The sequence below is a fragment of the Leguminivora glycinivorella genome, chromosome 18 (assembly GCF_023078275.1).
Source record: "Leguminivora glycinivorella isolate SPB_JAAS2020 chromosome 18, LegGlyc_1.1, whole genome shotgun sequence".
NCBI lineage: Eukaryota > Metazoa > Arthropoda > Insecta > Lepidoptera > Tortricidae > Leguminivora > Leguminivora glycinivorella.
Genome location: NC_062988.1, coordinates 1782684 through 1798999, shown reverse-complemented (window position 1 = coordinate 1798999; position 16316 = coordinate 1782684). Strand labels below are relative to the sequence as shown.

Here is a 16316-nt window from a genome sequence, read left to right as displayed (position 1 = left end):
TCAGCAAAGTGTTTGAGAAAATTATATTGAACCAGTTGCTTCGACATTTTAACACGAATGGATTACTTCAGCATCAGCAATTTGGTTTTACACGAGGTCGTTCGACGACAGATGCTGCCTCTGTGCTAATCAAGCACATATACGATGCCTGGGAACTCTCGTTAGATGCTATCGGTATTTTCTGCGATCTCTCCAAAGCTTTCGATTGTGTGGAGCACGACACACTACTACACAAGCTGAAGCACTACGGTCTATCCTCTAAAGCTTTACAGCTTGTTGAATCTTACTTAAACGAAAGAACCCAGAAAGTGGTTGTAAATGGTACTGAATCTAACGGTACAACTGTAAAGCTTGGAGTACCACAGGGTTCTATTCTGGGACCTTTTCTTTTCCTTGTGTATATAAATGATTTGCCATGTCTTGTAAAGAACAAATGTGAGATAGTCTTATTTGCTGATGATACTTCACTAATTTTCAAAGTTGATAGACAACTAAGTGACTATAGCCATGTGAATGAAACTTTGAAGGAGGTACTAGAATGGTTTACAGCAAATAACTTGCTCCTTAATGCCAAGAAGACGAAATGTGTTAAATTCTCTTTACCCAATGTAAGGAAGACAGATACTACCATCACGCTGAATGGCGAAAACCTGGACCTTGTCGAGAATACGCTCTTTCTTGGTCTTACTTTAGATTGCAATCTGCAATGGGGTCCTCATATATCTGCCCTAGCAAAAAGGTTGAGCTCTGCCGCGTATGCCGTAAGGAGAATTAGGCAATTAACTGATGTGGAGACAGCTCGCCTAGTTTATTTCAGTTACTTTCATAGTGTTATGTCTTACGGCATATTGGCCTGGGGAAAAGCAGCAGATATTCAAACCATCTTCGTTCTCCAGAAACGGGCAATACGATCTATCTACAACATGGCGTCACGTGACTCACTGAAGGAACGCTTTAAGGAGATAGACATCCTTACAGTAGCTTCACAATACATACTAGATGTGATAATGTATACTCATAAGAATATAGAGTCCTTTAAGAAACTGTCAGATATTCATAGTTATAATACACGGAACAAACATAAGCTAGCGGTTTCCAAGTTTCGTCTACAGAAAGTGAAGAAATCGTTCCTGGGAAACTGTGTAACATTTTATAATAAGGTACCCTTAGAGGCATGGGATCTGCCCTTTACTTCATTCAAGAAGTACATAAAAAGTGCACTTCTCAAAAAGGGGTACTACAAAATTGATGATTACCTGGGAGATACTACACCATGGCCGACTATCCAGGCTCAAAATCTGTCATAGTTTTGCTAGCAGTGTCCCGGGGAGACATTGTGTCATGCTTAAGGCGCTGTTGCTACTGGCTGTTTAAATTATTGATCCTTATTATTGTATAATTATAATTTGGTATATATATATATATTGACTTGTTGAGTACATACTAGTTATGTATTCTGTAGAATTAGTTGGAGATTGCTAGCTTAACAGTCTCTTGACGTGAAATTTGTATTTCATACGCATTTTTTTTTCTATTTCTAGTTCTTTTGACACTTGGAGAACCTTTACACCTCCAAATTTTTATTTTTTATTATATCCCATTAATTATAATTGACTGTGGGGACCTTTTACATCTCCCAAGATCTTGTTTTCAATTAAGTCAATTTAAACTATGTAACATACAAGCACGGAATGTTGTGTCTTACATCTAGGTATACCGTATTCACTTATTATTGGAATATTTAATACAGCCCGGACAGCTTGAACATGTCATGCTCGCTAAAAAGTCTTTGCTTACGGTGACGTCGTTGATCGGGTCGCCACCTTCCCGAATGAAGGTTGAGGGAGGCGATGGCTGAGATGCGCGCCATATTCGTGAACGGGTGCTGTTTGTGAAGACCGGTCTGTTTCAGCTAATAGGGGCTATGCTATTCTATGTAACATTAATTTTGAATGAGATTACGTTGAGGCACTCTGTTCGGTCCTTGTTTGTTTATTTTTCTTTCTGACTCTTGGAGACCATATACATCTCCAAGGAAAAAAGTAGATTAAGTATACATATATTTTTTTCTTTCCTTTGCTTAAGACAACAAGAGTCTTTTACAACTCTAAAGTTATTTTAGTTATTCGGTTTTTTTCTTCATGTATAATTTTTTTAGATGTACTTTGACACTTAGAGACTCTATACATCTCTAACATCTCTTATTAATAATCATAATAGCTTTGTACTTTGTATAATTTCTTGTGTTAATATTTTTTTTATGAATACTTTTGCTTATTAAATTGTATCTTGTTTTTTTTTTAATGCATGTTAAATATAAGATGTAATGTTTTGAAAAGAAGTGGCCCGCCGAGTTTCTTGCCGGTCCCATAGTGGATACCCTCCTCCAACTGAGGGGGGACTGAAATCTTCTCGGGGCTGAGGCGTAGGGTTAGAGCCGGCGTAGTTTTATTTGACGTTCATAAGCGCATTGTAATATGCCTACTTGGAAAATAAATATTTCATTTCATTTCATTTCATTTCATTTCATTTCATTTCATTTCATTTCTTGGTGGTTAAAAGGTTGTCCATTAATTACCGGGCACCCGGTATAAATAAATAAGTTAGCTTTTGCCTACGACTTACCTCGCGTTAAAATCGAAAATTGCAGAATGCTCCGTACAAACTGACTTTATGGAAGTGGGACTTAGAAAGAGACATAATGAGTATAATCACTCTCCATCCGTTCAACTATCTCTACTCAAATAATCACGTCAATTCGTCGCTCCGTTTTGCTGTGAAAGACGGACAAACAGACACACGCACTTTCCTGTTCAGTAACATTATACATTAAAAGTATGGATGGATGAAATCGATCTTATGGATGAGCGACAACATGGTGCCTTTGATTGAAAACGTCACATAGGTATTTGCCATTATTTTTTTATTTGCCTGCGCGATAGGATCGCAACGATAAAATATTGACGTGATGGCACGTCGCATGTCGCATATCGTACGCCATAGCGGGAATGTGGTGAGCACGACATAGGAGGTCTGGCCTTAAAATCGCCATCAATAGATATTGTCAACAATGTAAACAAACCATTCTTTAAAATATCAATATTCTAGCACAATTTTATTATTTTAAAGGTTGAGGATCGTAATATGATATGGATTGATTTAAACACATGGATTTAACCAGTATCTGCTGAGTTAGAATGGAAATTAAAGACATTTTGACTACAGGGTTTGTTTACATTGTTCACAAATTCTATTGACGGCGACTTTAGTAATACATAAGGTCTTAGGATTCATGTACCAACTAGTTGGCTACAGCATAACCTGCATGACCTTCCTTTTCCACAGATAAGATTCAAATTTTAGCAAGTGTCTAATGGCCGCTATTACTATACTGCTATTTCTTCTTCTACTTAGCGTTACCCCGACTTTACCCGGGTCCGGTTTTCTACTTCGTTTCCTCCGCTACGCGGGCCTGGGTTGGTATTACGTAGACAACTCCGACGACAACTTCTTTGTAAGCGTATCGTAGCTCCTATCGCTCTTCTGTAGGTGGCGCGACAGAGCCAGGCTGCGTTTCAATCGCCACGTAACGCCCCAGCCACGACATTGGTCTAAGCGCGACAGCGGTGAGCGGCAGCCATACGTGCGAATGAAAAGTCCCATCGCTGTGTCTCGCTCCAATGTATGGCCGCCGCTCACCGCTGTCGCGCTTAGACCAATGTCGTGGCTGAGCCGTAAGAGTCAACGATTGACGATTCTGTTAGGACGGCCGCTCGTCTGGCTTAGGGTCGGTGGTCGGTGGCGCCAAAACATCCGATACCGAATTTAGCATTCACATTATTTTTTGTATGAGAATTTTCATAGACTTCCGCTGCGTACATGAAGTTGATGAGTCTGCTAACTTCTTCTTCCTTGCTCCTTCTTCCCACTTTAAATGGGGTCGGCTCTCCTAATTACTGTGCGCCACATTAGTCTTAAGGAGCTTTAAATCTTTGGCCATGCTGGTCCACCATGTTGACGGAGGGCGTCCTCTGCCCCTCTTGTTGTCCGGCAGGTCGAGAGCTCTTTTGACGACATACTCATCCCTACGCATCTGCTAACTTAATTATATATTAGGGAGAAGATTTAGGGCTCACCTTGACAGCGCCGATGTGCTCCTTGCGGAACCTCTCGAGCGGCGCGATGATCTGCTCATGCGCACGTCCCAGCTGCAACAAACAAACATACACAGTTAGTGACAAACAAACATACAACGTAAAGTTAGAGACAAACAAAAAGGCATATTTACAACCTGTCAGGTCTTAGAAGTGATCCTGTCTGCTAAGCCGATGGTTCTGATTGTCCTGTTCTGAATGCGAATCCAGGTAAGAGCATTTAACTTTGTAATTAACATAGAATTTATTTTGTTCCTGAGTCATGGTTGATTTATATTAATTCATCTATTATGAGCATGTGTATTATTGCTCATAACACAAACTTTGCTTAGTTTGGGGTTAGGACGATCTGTGTTAATTTCCCCCAAAATATCGACTGCGAGTCGTCGGCTGAATGAGTTGTCGAAGGACATTGACATTGATATTTTTAATTGTAAAGTTTCGAATGTGAGGCAATTATTGGTTAAGCGGTGTTCTTTGTGAGTGATTATTATTATAATTATTTCTTTTCCTTTTTAATTGAATACTTATGTTGACTGTTATTGCATTCATCTTACTTAACTTTCTGTTTTGTTTTCTCTTTCTTTATATTCCACTTTTGTGAGCATGTGTGTGCGTTGGTATAAGTGCTAGCATTAGTTTAATTAATATTACTTTGTATCTATCTGTGAGATCCTGTAATTGGCTTTCTGAATCATATCTTGTTGTATACTGCTAGTTTTATAGCTGTTGGTTCTCCATAACATAAATAAATAAATATTTTTTGCCAAAATCATCTAAAGTCGGTAGTGTGCCCACTGCCCACAGCACCGGACAACATAGATATTATGAATTTCAAATTAACATTGAGACTTTCAAGCAAAGTTTACAGTGCCCTATCAAAAACTACAGAGAAAACAGTATAGTGAGCGTTTGTATGGAGAAATGACCCTTCCAGTTGCATCTTAACTGTGTGTTTACACAACGTTGTATAATAAGAAAGGATCACCGACAAGCCATTACCTCGCCGACCTCGTAATCTGGCTAAATGAATGCGATTGAATAATTGGGCGGGTATAGAGGGCCGGGCCCGCAGGTGGGCAGCAGGTAGCGTAGGCCATTGGCAGTAAGTTCTTTCAAGACGTTGGTCCGATACAGTACTCAATAGTTTATTGTCCATATTTGTTATGAATCGAGCAACCCATGTTCAGGAAGAGAAAGGTTCAAGTGTTTTATTTTTCACGTGTATGATTAACAGACATCACACGACCGTCACGTCAACGACCACTGCGACAGAATCTCGCTGATGCGAGAGATACTATAGACTAATCTTCACTCACTCACTTACCACTTAGTCACTCACTCACTCTCACTTAGTCAAAACAGAGAAACAAGGATAAGGACAGAGAAACAAGGGGTGTGTGTGTGACGTTTGAAAGAGAAACATTGCGTCAAATCGTTACCTGAATTTTATTCGTTTAAGCTGGATAAATTGTTCGAAGACTGGAAGAATTAGCACAAAAACAAAGGCAGCACCACTCATCGTAAGAAACATAAAACATTGGCACCTAGGTGAGCTGATTTTCCTAGTTATTTCACAAAAACTGAATCAATAAAATAACTGTACTTTTGTAAACACACGCACACATAGACAACATTTAAATAAACAGTCGAAATTCTTGAAAAAATATCAAAAATAACAGGTAAACAGCTGAGAGAATGACCTGACTCATGACTGACGTTGTCATTGTTGTCAACTTGTCACAAGTGTCACTGTCACTGACGTCTGTCAAACTGAAGGATTGCGTTTAGAAATCAGTTGCGTTCAGAAACTGCACTTTGATTTTTTTTTAATCAAACAACTTCTTCACAAACAACTTAGTGAACGGAAAAATACAGAAATGGCGGATAAAATGATAAAATGCGCGAGCGCGAAATGCAAATCGTCAAGAAACACAAAGCAAGTCCTTGTATGTAAAACATGTAAAAATACTTACCACATCGATTGCATAAATGTAACTTTTACTCGGTTTCGATTAATGAACAAGGAAAACAAAAAGAACTGGGTTTGTAAGCGATGTGTTTCTAAGCAAATTAAAACTTCGGAAAATCAACAAATTTCATTGGACGAAAGTAGTACTCCGACACATAATAAAACACCAGAAACATCAACTTTGACAGATAGCTACCTTTCGGAAACAAGTATTTTATTAGAGTCAGAGGACAAAAACACAAAACCTAATCAAGATATTCAGAGTAATATACACAGTTCCATAGATCAGCAATCGCCAGTAAATAATCAGAATAATGCGTATTCCAATGATACACCAAAAAAGACCTCGAAGGAAGGTTCTCCTACTACTGATGAAAAGATAGAGCCAGAATTGACGAAGCCAGGTCCTAGTCCTAGTCAAGGCCAGAATAAAATGGAAAACTTTGCTTTTTCTCCAAAATCACCGCCTTGCAATCAAAACATAACGCATCGGAGGAGAATAAAAATCAATGTGCCGACTAATAATTCATTTACTTCTTTACTAACGGAAATGGAGGAGTCCCCAGAAGAGGAGTCCTCAGATGACGAAAGCCATGATTTGACACATTCATCAATTGAAAGCACTTCTAAAGATGTACTCAATAGAAGTTGCCCAGCGCTAATGGACAAAGGTGTCTTTGATATTGAATATCTCCAAGAGAAACTATCCACTCTACAAGAAAAATATGATTCAGCCGAAAATGAAATCGAAGTCTTACTGTTAGAAAACAATACATTAAAAAAGAAATTACAAGAATACGAAAGGAAAATAAAACAGCTAACTTCCATCTGCACGTCCACGGAGTCTACTCCAGCTACCAAGTTTGGGAGCACTAAGAAGACTACATCCAAAAAAATAAAAAAACGAAACCTCGATTTTTCATTCGGTGCCGACACTCAGCTACCCATATCGCCCCAGACTACCGATCGCAACCCCATGAAGAAACCTGCGAATACAACTTCTCCGAAAATCTCTGCAACAGATGTGCCAGCGCCAGCGACATCGAATACCAAATCGTCAAATGTAACTGAAACTTGCCTTATCAGCAACAACAGTAGGAGTATGTTGAACATCACTCGCCGGACGCTCAAAACGGACAACATTTGCCACTACCTTATTCCAGGCGGTGGAGTTCGCCAGCTCTTCGCGAATTTACATGGGAAACTCAAAGGTTTTACTTACCAAAACTACTGCATAATTTATATCGGTGAAGATGATTTTAACGCGACACCTGATTTTTATAGCTTGATTAACTTTATAAAAGAGGAAGTACAGTCTGTGCAGAACACTAATGTCATCATATGCTTACCTACTTTTAAGTCGAGTCGCAAAGCAACGCTATTTAATTCAAGGGTGCAACATTTTAACAATCTCTTATACATGGACAATCTGTTACATGAATATGCATATATATTAGATTCAAACAAAAATTTAGACCATAATATGTTTTCAAAAGAGTCTGGTAACGTAAATGCACGTGGACTCACTACAATAGTTCAGGATGTATGCAGCCTCATGAAAATAATACAAAGTTATTCAGTGCTTCCTGATAGCAAGTACAGTTCTTATCAAGTAGCACCATCTAACAATACTCACGATCACTTTTTTCGAGAACTTGGAAAACTTTACCATAATGCACCAAAATATTCAAGGAGTTTTAAATAAGTTAGATTTTATAGAAATAACGCTAGATAGATTAATGCAAAGTAATAAACGTAACATAAATGTAATATGCTTAAGCGAAACATTTCTTCAAAGAGGGACTGAAGAAAATCTAAAACTTAAAAATTACAAGCTAGCCTCGTCTTTTACCCGTCATAAACAGAAAAGAGGTGGGTCATCTATATTAGTAGCTAAAGATATATGTTTTAAAGAACTCCAAGTATGCAAAGACCTGAGTGTGCCCAGCACCTTTGAATGCTCAGGTATTGAGATAGTTGATCACAAGCTCATAGTTGTAAATATTTATCGTGTACCCAAATACGTTTACGTGAAAAAATTTCTATTTCATGTCGAGGCACTACTATATCACTTGAACAAAAAATATAAGAATCATAAAGTTATTCTAAGCGGAGACTGGAATCTCAATATTTTAAAAAAGGACAAAAATGTCCGGGAATTGCAAAACCTCCTCAGAAACTATAATATTGAAACGCACATAAATCAGCCTACGCGAGGTGAATCTTGCTTAGATCAAATTGCTAGTAACATAAAGAAAGTTGACTCCTTTACTCTTCCATTGGCACTCTCAGATCACGAAACAGCTCAGTTTATTTCATTCGGCGTAAAAAAGGTGTATGCGAAAACAGTACGATACTTTAAGAAAAGGGATTATAGTCAAGATAATGTGCGGAAATTTGTAGACTGTATGGAAGCTCTCTCCTTCTCGGAAGTTTTCAATAAGTATGACACCAATGATGCCTTTAACGAATTTTACGATATGCTTTGTATGTTCAATGAATTATGTTTCCCCTTTGTAAGAGTTAGAGTAAAAAATACACGGTCAAATAATCGATGGCTTACGAAAGGATTACGACGTGCTTGTGCCAATAAAAAAAGGCTATATCTTAGGTACATACAAGAAAAATCTAACAAGTTGGCAAATAAATCTGAGTATAATCAATATACAAAAGTATTGAGAAGATGCATCAATAAATCTCAGCAGCTATATAATAAGAGACGTATAACGTCAGCCAAATGTAAATCAAAAGCGATCTGGCAAATTATAAACGAAAGCCCATCTTCTCGTATAAATAATATAGATTGTATAGAAAAAGATCGAATAAAGTATTTTAATCAAGTTGACATAGCAAATCACTTCAATAATTTTTTCATTAATAATCCAATAAACAATCGTGACATTGACTATTGCCAATTAAATATAAATTATCCAAAGACAATATTTCTAAATCCATTAAGCTTCGATGATACATATAAAATTATTTTATCTTTAAATGCAAGCAATGCAACTGGTATTGATGGTGTTAATACTAAAGTAATTAAGTTGTGTGCTAAACAAATTGTAAGACCACTAACACACATAATAAATTTGTCGTTTCTAGAAGGCTGTTTTCCCGAGAGATTAAAAATATCTATTGTTAAACCTGTTTTCAAAAAAGGTGACAAAGAGTGCTTAAATAACTACAGACCTATCTCTCTCATTCCCATACTATCGAAAGTTTTTGAAAAAGCAATGCACATACGGCTAACGTCATTTCTAAACGTAAACGAGATTTTAAATAAAAACCAATACGGATTTCGAAAGGGCAGCTCGACAACCTTGGCATGTTTCAATCTGATGAAACTGGTAACTGAATCGTTAAACGAAAAGGTCCCAGTAGCAGCTATCTTTTTAGACTTAAGTAAGGCATTTGACTATGTAAACCACTCTATATTGCTGCGTAAGTTACAGTGTTACGGTGTCAGAGGAAACGCGCACAGCTGGTTAAGAAGCTACTTAACGGATAGGCAACAGTGCACTGAATTAAATAACATTGATCCCAAAAACAATGAGCAAAGTGTGATACGCTCAGAGCTTACATATAACCGAAATGGTGTACCACAAGGAAGTATACTTGGCCCACTACTCTTTTTATTATATGTAAATGATTTACCTGATCATGTCGGACATAGATGCATAATGTTTGCTGATGACACTACTTTGATAATTAGAGCAAATGACATTTTAAAATTTAATGATGACATAAATGATGCTCTTCTTAATGTGATTAATTGGTTAAATAATAATAAATTGAAAATTAATGTAAATAAGACCCAGGTAATGCAATTTAAGACCCCAAAAAGTATCAGTATAAATTTAAATATACAACACGGCATTGAACATGTGGATGAAGTAGATAGGACAAAGTTCCTTGGTGTCACTATTGACCAATCCTGTAACTGGAAAATTCACGTTTCGGATATTTGTGCGAAACTCCAAAAATATGTATATGCTCTGCGAAGACTCAGTACTAGTTGTTCAAAAGAAATAGCTTTGACAGCTTATCATGGGTACGTGTCTTCCATTTTGAGTTACGGATTGATAATCTGGGGCAACTCCGTAGATATGAAGCAAGCTTTTTAGTTCAAAAGAAGTGTCTAAGAGCAATATGCAATACCCACTACTTGGAACCGTGCAGACCTTTGTTCCAATCAACAAGAGTCCTGCCATTACCATGCATGTACATCAGGGAGTTGGCACTATTTGTTCATCAACATCCAAATATGTTTCCGACTCACGCTCAGGTTTTCCCAAGGTCAACACGGTATAGATCTCGGTTACACTTACCCCTTGCTACGACTCAAATATATAGGCAGAACGCGTACTGTATGGGGATACAAGTCTATAATAAGTTACCAAGTGGCTTCAAAACCTGTTCACCTAAACATTTTAAGAAATTATTGACAGATTGGCTATTAAATAAATGTTTTTACTCCATAAATGAGTTCTTCAATACTGACGAAAATGATAATGAGGAATAATTTAAAAAATTGTATGCTAGCTTTAGTCAAGAATAATTTATCCAGCCAAAATTATGTAATTAATTATTGTTTTAATGTAAGTATTGTCTATCTATTGTATGTTTATGTAGTTCAAATTTAATTGCACGAAATAATTGATTATTTTTGTAATTTTTGCATGCTCAGTTGTGAGTAGAGTACACTGTACCACTGATTGTATGTTACCATCTATGCACCCACTGTATTCTGGCAAATAAATACTTTGTATCTTGTATCTTGTATCTTGATATACATATATTTATCACAATATTGGCGGAATGTAACAAAAAAAAAACATTTGAGCCATCTGAGGCCTACCACTCCTACCAGATATGTGCGAATTTTCCACGCCTTCCCTGAATGCTTAAACGCGTTAGACCGTTTTCACATTATCCGATCCGACATCGGATGTCGGAAGGATTTCAATAGAAAAATCCAACATGGCGCCTATAATGTATGGGATATCGGTCCGACATCCGATATCGGATCGGATAATGTGAAAACGCACTTAGGGTGGTAAGGAATATAGCGACATCTACCTGTAACAATTGATCTTAAACAGGCACCGGAGTCCCAATTTACATTGAGAGTTGAATTAGACTGATTGTCAAAAAAATTATGTTACAGGCACCTGTAAAATAAACAGGTACCTAGCCCTTAGCAGTTAGCGCCCTCTGTAACGCGTTATCAATTATTATATTATTATATTATTTGATACACTAGCAGCTGATAGCTGATGCGTGTATATCACTGCACTTGTTGTTCTATAGTTTTTATTTTATTTTATTATATTTTAGAAACATACAGTCGTTTACAAACAGTACTTATACAATATTGTTAAAGTATATAGACCTAGAGTTTCATTAATTTGTTACATAAAATCACAGTCTGTTTTTTTTTATAATAGTAATAGTTAATGTTTATATTTTAGTTTTAAATGTTTATCAAGTCTGTTTTTGAAACTGTTCACTGAGGGAGCACTTATCACTCAATTGTATTGTATTCCATGATCTTTGTAGAACAATGCGTTATATAACAACAACGCCAGCTGGGTAAACTTCTAGCCTTCATTGACGTTTCATTATCATTAACGGGCATGAGTGAACAACACGGTAACATACATGACATGATTACACATTTACATTGTGAACGACCATTCACAGAGAAAAATGTACGTTCGGTCAAGTATAAGGTTACCAGGCCATCTGCATTGTCGGTAGTAAAAATTTAGAAAACCCTAATATTTTTCTTTTTAGAACTAGACGGTTGAACAATAAACTATAAAGAAGTATCTATCTGAAGGTACTGGCGGGTAATATCCACTAATCAAATATTCACACCATACTTAAACTGAAACTTGAGTGTCATAATTATGGCCAGTAGACACTCTATGACTCTACTTAGTAATGTAGAAAAAAACTCGAGTGGTTGAAAGTACCTGCAAGTGACATTTCCCTCCTGTTCCTTAAATTACTAATAAGTATCGTAAATACAGATTTAAAAAAACCGGCCAAGAGCGTGTCGGGCCACGCTCAGTGTAGGGTTCCGTAGTTTTCCGTATTTTTCTCAAAAACTACTGAACCTATATTGATTTAAACTAACACGATCTTCACTCATATTATTAAATTAAAACGGCACTTAATCGCGTAAAACTTACGTTTTATATTTAACCCGACGTTTCGGACATGACATTACGTCCGTGGTCACGGGTAGACTGGCTGGGAGTTGTATCAACATCTTCTAGCTGTACGAGTTTTTCGAACTACCCGCACTTGATTGTCATCAGTCACTTTTACGCTAGGGTTGCCACTCTGCCTACATACAACACTCACGACATCCGATGGTATGAGACGGGAAGTTTTCTCACGTTTACACTTGCTAATCACTGGATTCCACGAAGATGAAATCCCTTGCCCTTCATTTTGATTGAAATTACGATGTTTCCTGATTTCAATCGCTTCACGTACTTTCCTGCTATAGTAAAGACGTTCAGTTGAAAGGACTTTGGGATTATGCAGTTCAATCCAGTGGTTCGGTCCTGACTCTAGCAAATGCTCGGCAACCGCAGACTTATTTATTTGTCGTTTTTTGACCGCCGCGATATCCCAGCCAGTCTACCCGTGACCACGGACGTAATGTCATGTCCGAAACGTCGGGTTAAATATAAAACGTAAGTTTTACGCGATTAAGTCCCGTTTTAATTTAATAACTACTGAACCTATCAAGTTCAAAACAATTTTCCTAGAAAGTCTTTATAAAGTTCTAATTTTCTGATTTTTTTCATATTTTTTAAACATATGGTTCAAAAGTTAGAGGGGGGGGGGACGCACTTTTTTTTCCTTTAGGAGCGATTATTTCCGAAAATATTAATATTATCAAAAAACGATCTTAGTAAACTCTTATTCATTTTTAAATACCTATCCAACAATATATCACACGTTAGGGTTGGAATGAAAAAAAATATCAGCCCCCACTTTACATGTAGGGGGGGTACCCTAATAAAACATTTTTATTAGTAAGGCGGCGGAATTGAAAAAAGTCGTCTAGTTTTGAAGTTGATGTGACTGGAGAGTATACTGCTGACAAGTGGTATCGTTGTGATCGGTAGACTTTACTGAGTACGAAATAATGACTTGTCACTTTCTCAGACTGTGGGGGGGTTAACTATGACGTCACAAAGATCGCGGTCCCGGGTTTCAATTTTTTGCCAATTTGTCTAGAACCCCTTATCCAATTTTGAAAAATGAGGTGTCGATTGAAAGCGTATAACATGCTGATTAAGATTTATTATATGTGAAGAGTATAGTTTTGTTAGTTATTTTTTAATTAATAATAATGCAAAAAATACTTTTTTTACTCTCTTTTTTGATTTTTGTGACTCAAAAAGGCAATGAAAACGGCCACTTAGCTAAAAAATATGTTATATAAATCATTTAACTACATTATTAAGCTATCTATGTTGCTTTTTAAATTTCTACGATCGGATAATAAATAAGCAAACTACAACCACATACCTGTAGGCGGGGAGTACCGCTTGACACGCGTTCCCATACATTCGGCGTCTACCAAATTACACCTCGCGCAAAATTCGTTTCAAGCAGATATACCTCTAATCTTATTCATCGTAACCTATCAATATTGGTATCATTTGAAAGTACAATTAAAGTACTTTAAGAAACAATGTCAATCATTTTCATAAAATCAATAATCGCCAGTCTGTGGTGGTTACAAAGGAAAAAAGTGGGTATGCAATTTGACTGGTTTCCTAGGTTTGATACCCTAGACGAGTTTAAAAGGGAGGTAAAGGTGACATATGGGTTGTTCTCTGGCCTAAAAGCTATACAGAGGGTCAGGGGAGAAAAAAACTAGGGTTTAAGTTTAGTTTTAAGTTATTTTTTCTTTTATTTGTTGATTTTATTGTGTTTAATTTTTTTGTAATTTTATCAAGGATACACATTGGTTTCTTTTGCTGAAAATTCCCTTTTTTATGAGAAATGTTATGAATTTCATGGCATTTTCCGATAGAGACTAAAATTAACTTTCAAATAAGGCCACATAGTCATACTGATACATAGTCATACCCTTAATATTATATAAGTAAAAGTATGACTATGTGGCCTACTGATACATAGTCATACCCTTAATATTATATAAGTAAAAGTATGACTATGTGGCCTTATTTGAAAGTTAATTTTAGTCTCTATCGGAAAAAGCCATAAAATTCATAACATTTCTCATAAAAAAGGCAACTTTTAGCAAAAGAAACCAACGTGTATCCTTGATAAAATTACAAAAAAATTTAACACAATAAAATCAACAAATAAAGGAAAAATAACTTAAAACTAAACTTAAACCCTAGTTTTTTCTCCCTGACCCTCTGTGTAGCTTTTAGGCCAGAGAAAACCCATATGTCACCTTTACCTCCCCTTTTAAACTCGTCTAGGGTATCAAACCTAGGAAACCAGTCAAATTGCATACCCACTTTTTTCCTTTGTAACCACCACAGACTGGCGATTATTGATTTAAAAAAATGATTGACATTGTTTTTTAAAGTACTTTAATTGTGCTTTCAAATGATATCAATATTGATAGGTTACGATGAATAAGATTAGAGGTATATCTGCTTGAAACGAATTTTGCGCGAGGTGTAATTTGGTAGACGCCGAATGTATGGGAACGCGTGTCAAGCGGTACTCCCCGCCTACAGGTATGTGGTTGTAGTTTGCTCATTTATTATCCGATCGTAGAAATTCAAAAAGCAACAGATAGCTTAATAATGTAGTTAAATGATTTATATAACATATTTTTTAGCTAAGTGGCCGTTTTCATTGCCTTTTTGAGTCACAAAAAATCAAAAAAGAGAGTAAAAAAAACGTATTTTTTGCATTATTGTTAATTAAAAAATAACTAACAAAACTATACTTTTCACATATAATAAATCTTAATCAGCATGTTATACGCTTTCAATCGACACCTCATTTTTCAAAATTGGATAAGGGGTTCTAGACAAATTGGCAAAAAATTTAAACCCGGGACCGCGATCTTTGTGACGTCATAGTTAACCCCCCCACAGTCTGAGAAAGTGACAAGTCATTATTTCGTACTCAGTAAAGTGTACCGAGCACAACGATACCACTTGTCAGCAGTATACTCTCCAGTCACATCAACTTTTCCCGAGACCCTCTCGCCGCTCTACTAATACATATTGGTACCAAATTTCAGCTTTCTAGTGCTAACGGTTACTGAGATTATCCGCGGACGGACGGACGGACGGACGGACGGACGGACGGACGGACGGACGGACGGACGGACGGACAGACAGACAGACAGACATGGCGAAACTATAAGGGTTCCTAGTTGACTACGGAACCCTAAAAAAGGGGCTGATGCAATAAAATTTAGTATGGAGATAGTTGGAAACAAAAATCCCAACAATAAATGAATGAAGTCATGGTTGGTTAGACAAATAATGTTAATTGTGTGGGTATGACAAATCTATTAAAGGAAAACCACAAATCAATGGAAGTAGATCAGTCTTGGTAATACATTCAAACTAGTATTCAAGGTAAAATGTAGGTAGATATGCTGGTACGAAGGTAACGTAAACAAATAATCAGTATAAACACTAGAGGCAAGGCGAGGCTATGTTTATGGCTATGTATATCGTACGAGGTTTTTGGTGGGCAGACTTTATATATCACAGCTCTAGCAAAGAGTACAATCGTGAAGAAAGAAACGCTACTGGCTTGCACCTTTAAGAGCGATAGAGAAATATGTATGATACAATACTGAGCATCAACGACAGTCAATTATTCGCCTCTCTGCTATCGGGAGAGATTTTTTTTAAATTATAAATAGGCTTTCTCTTGGTTCACAGACTAGCCAAAGGCAAAGTCGTGACCTACGGTAGAGTGAGCTCGCCCAGAAGATGGCTGTTCACTCTTGATTTGAATTATAGGCTCCTTTGGCCATTTGACCAGACGAGATCTTGACAGCCTTGAGAAGGCGTTGATCATGGGATGGGACCAATGGAGGACCATCGTTGCTTGGAATACCCACGCGCTGGTTCAGAAATATCAAGGTCACACGCGTTGGGCTTCAGCGATCTTTTAGAAAGGCAAAAGATCGGCCTGTGGAGGGCACTGCAACG

General features: G+C 37.1%; 1 protein-coding gene across 1 annotated transcript in view; it reads right to left on the bottom strand.

The window, feature by feature from the left end:
* The window catches only part of LOC125236096 (rho GTPase-activating protein Graf), a 107911-nt gene that overhangs the window by 56546 nt on the left and 35049 nt on the right, over positions 1-16316 (bottom strand). The window contains 1 exon segment of the mRNA XM_048142791.1: positions 4137-4208. Coding sequence (XP_047998748.1) covers positions 4137-4208 — 72 coding nt within the window.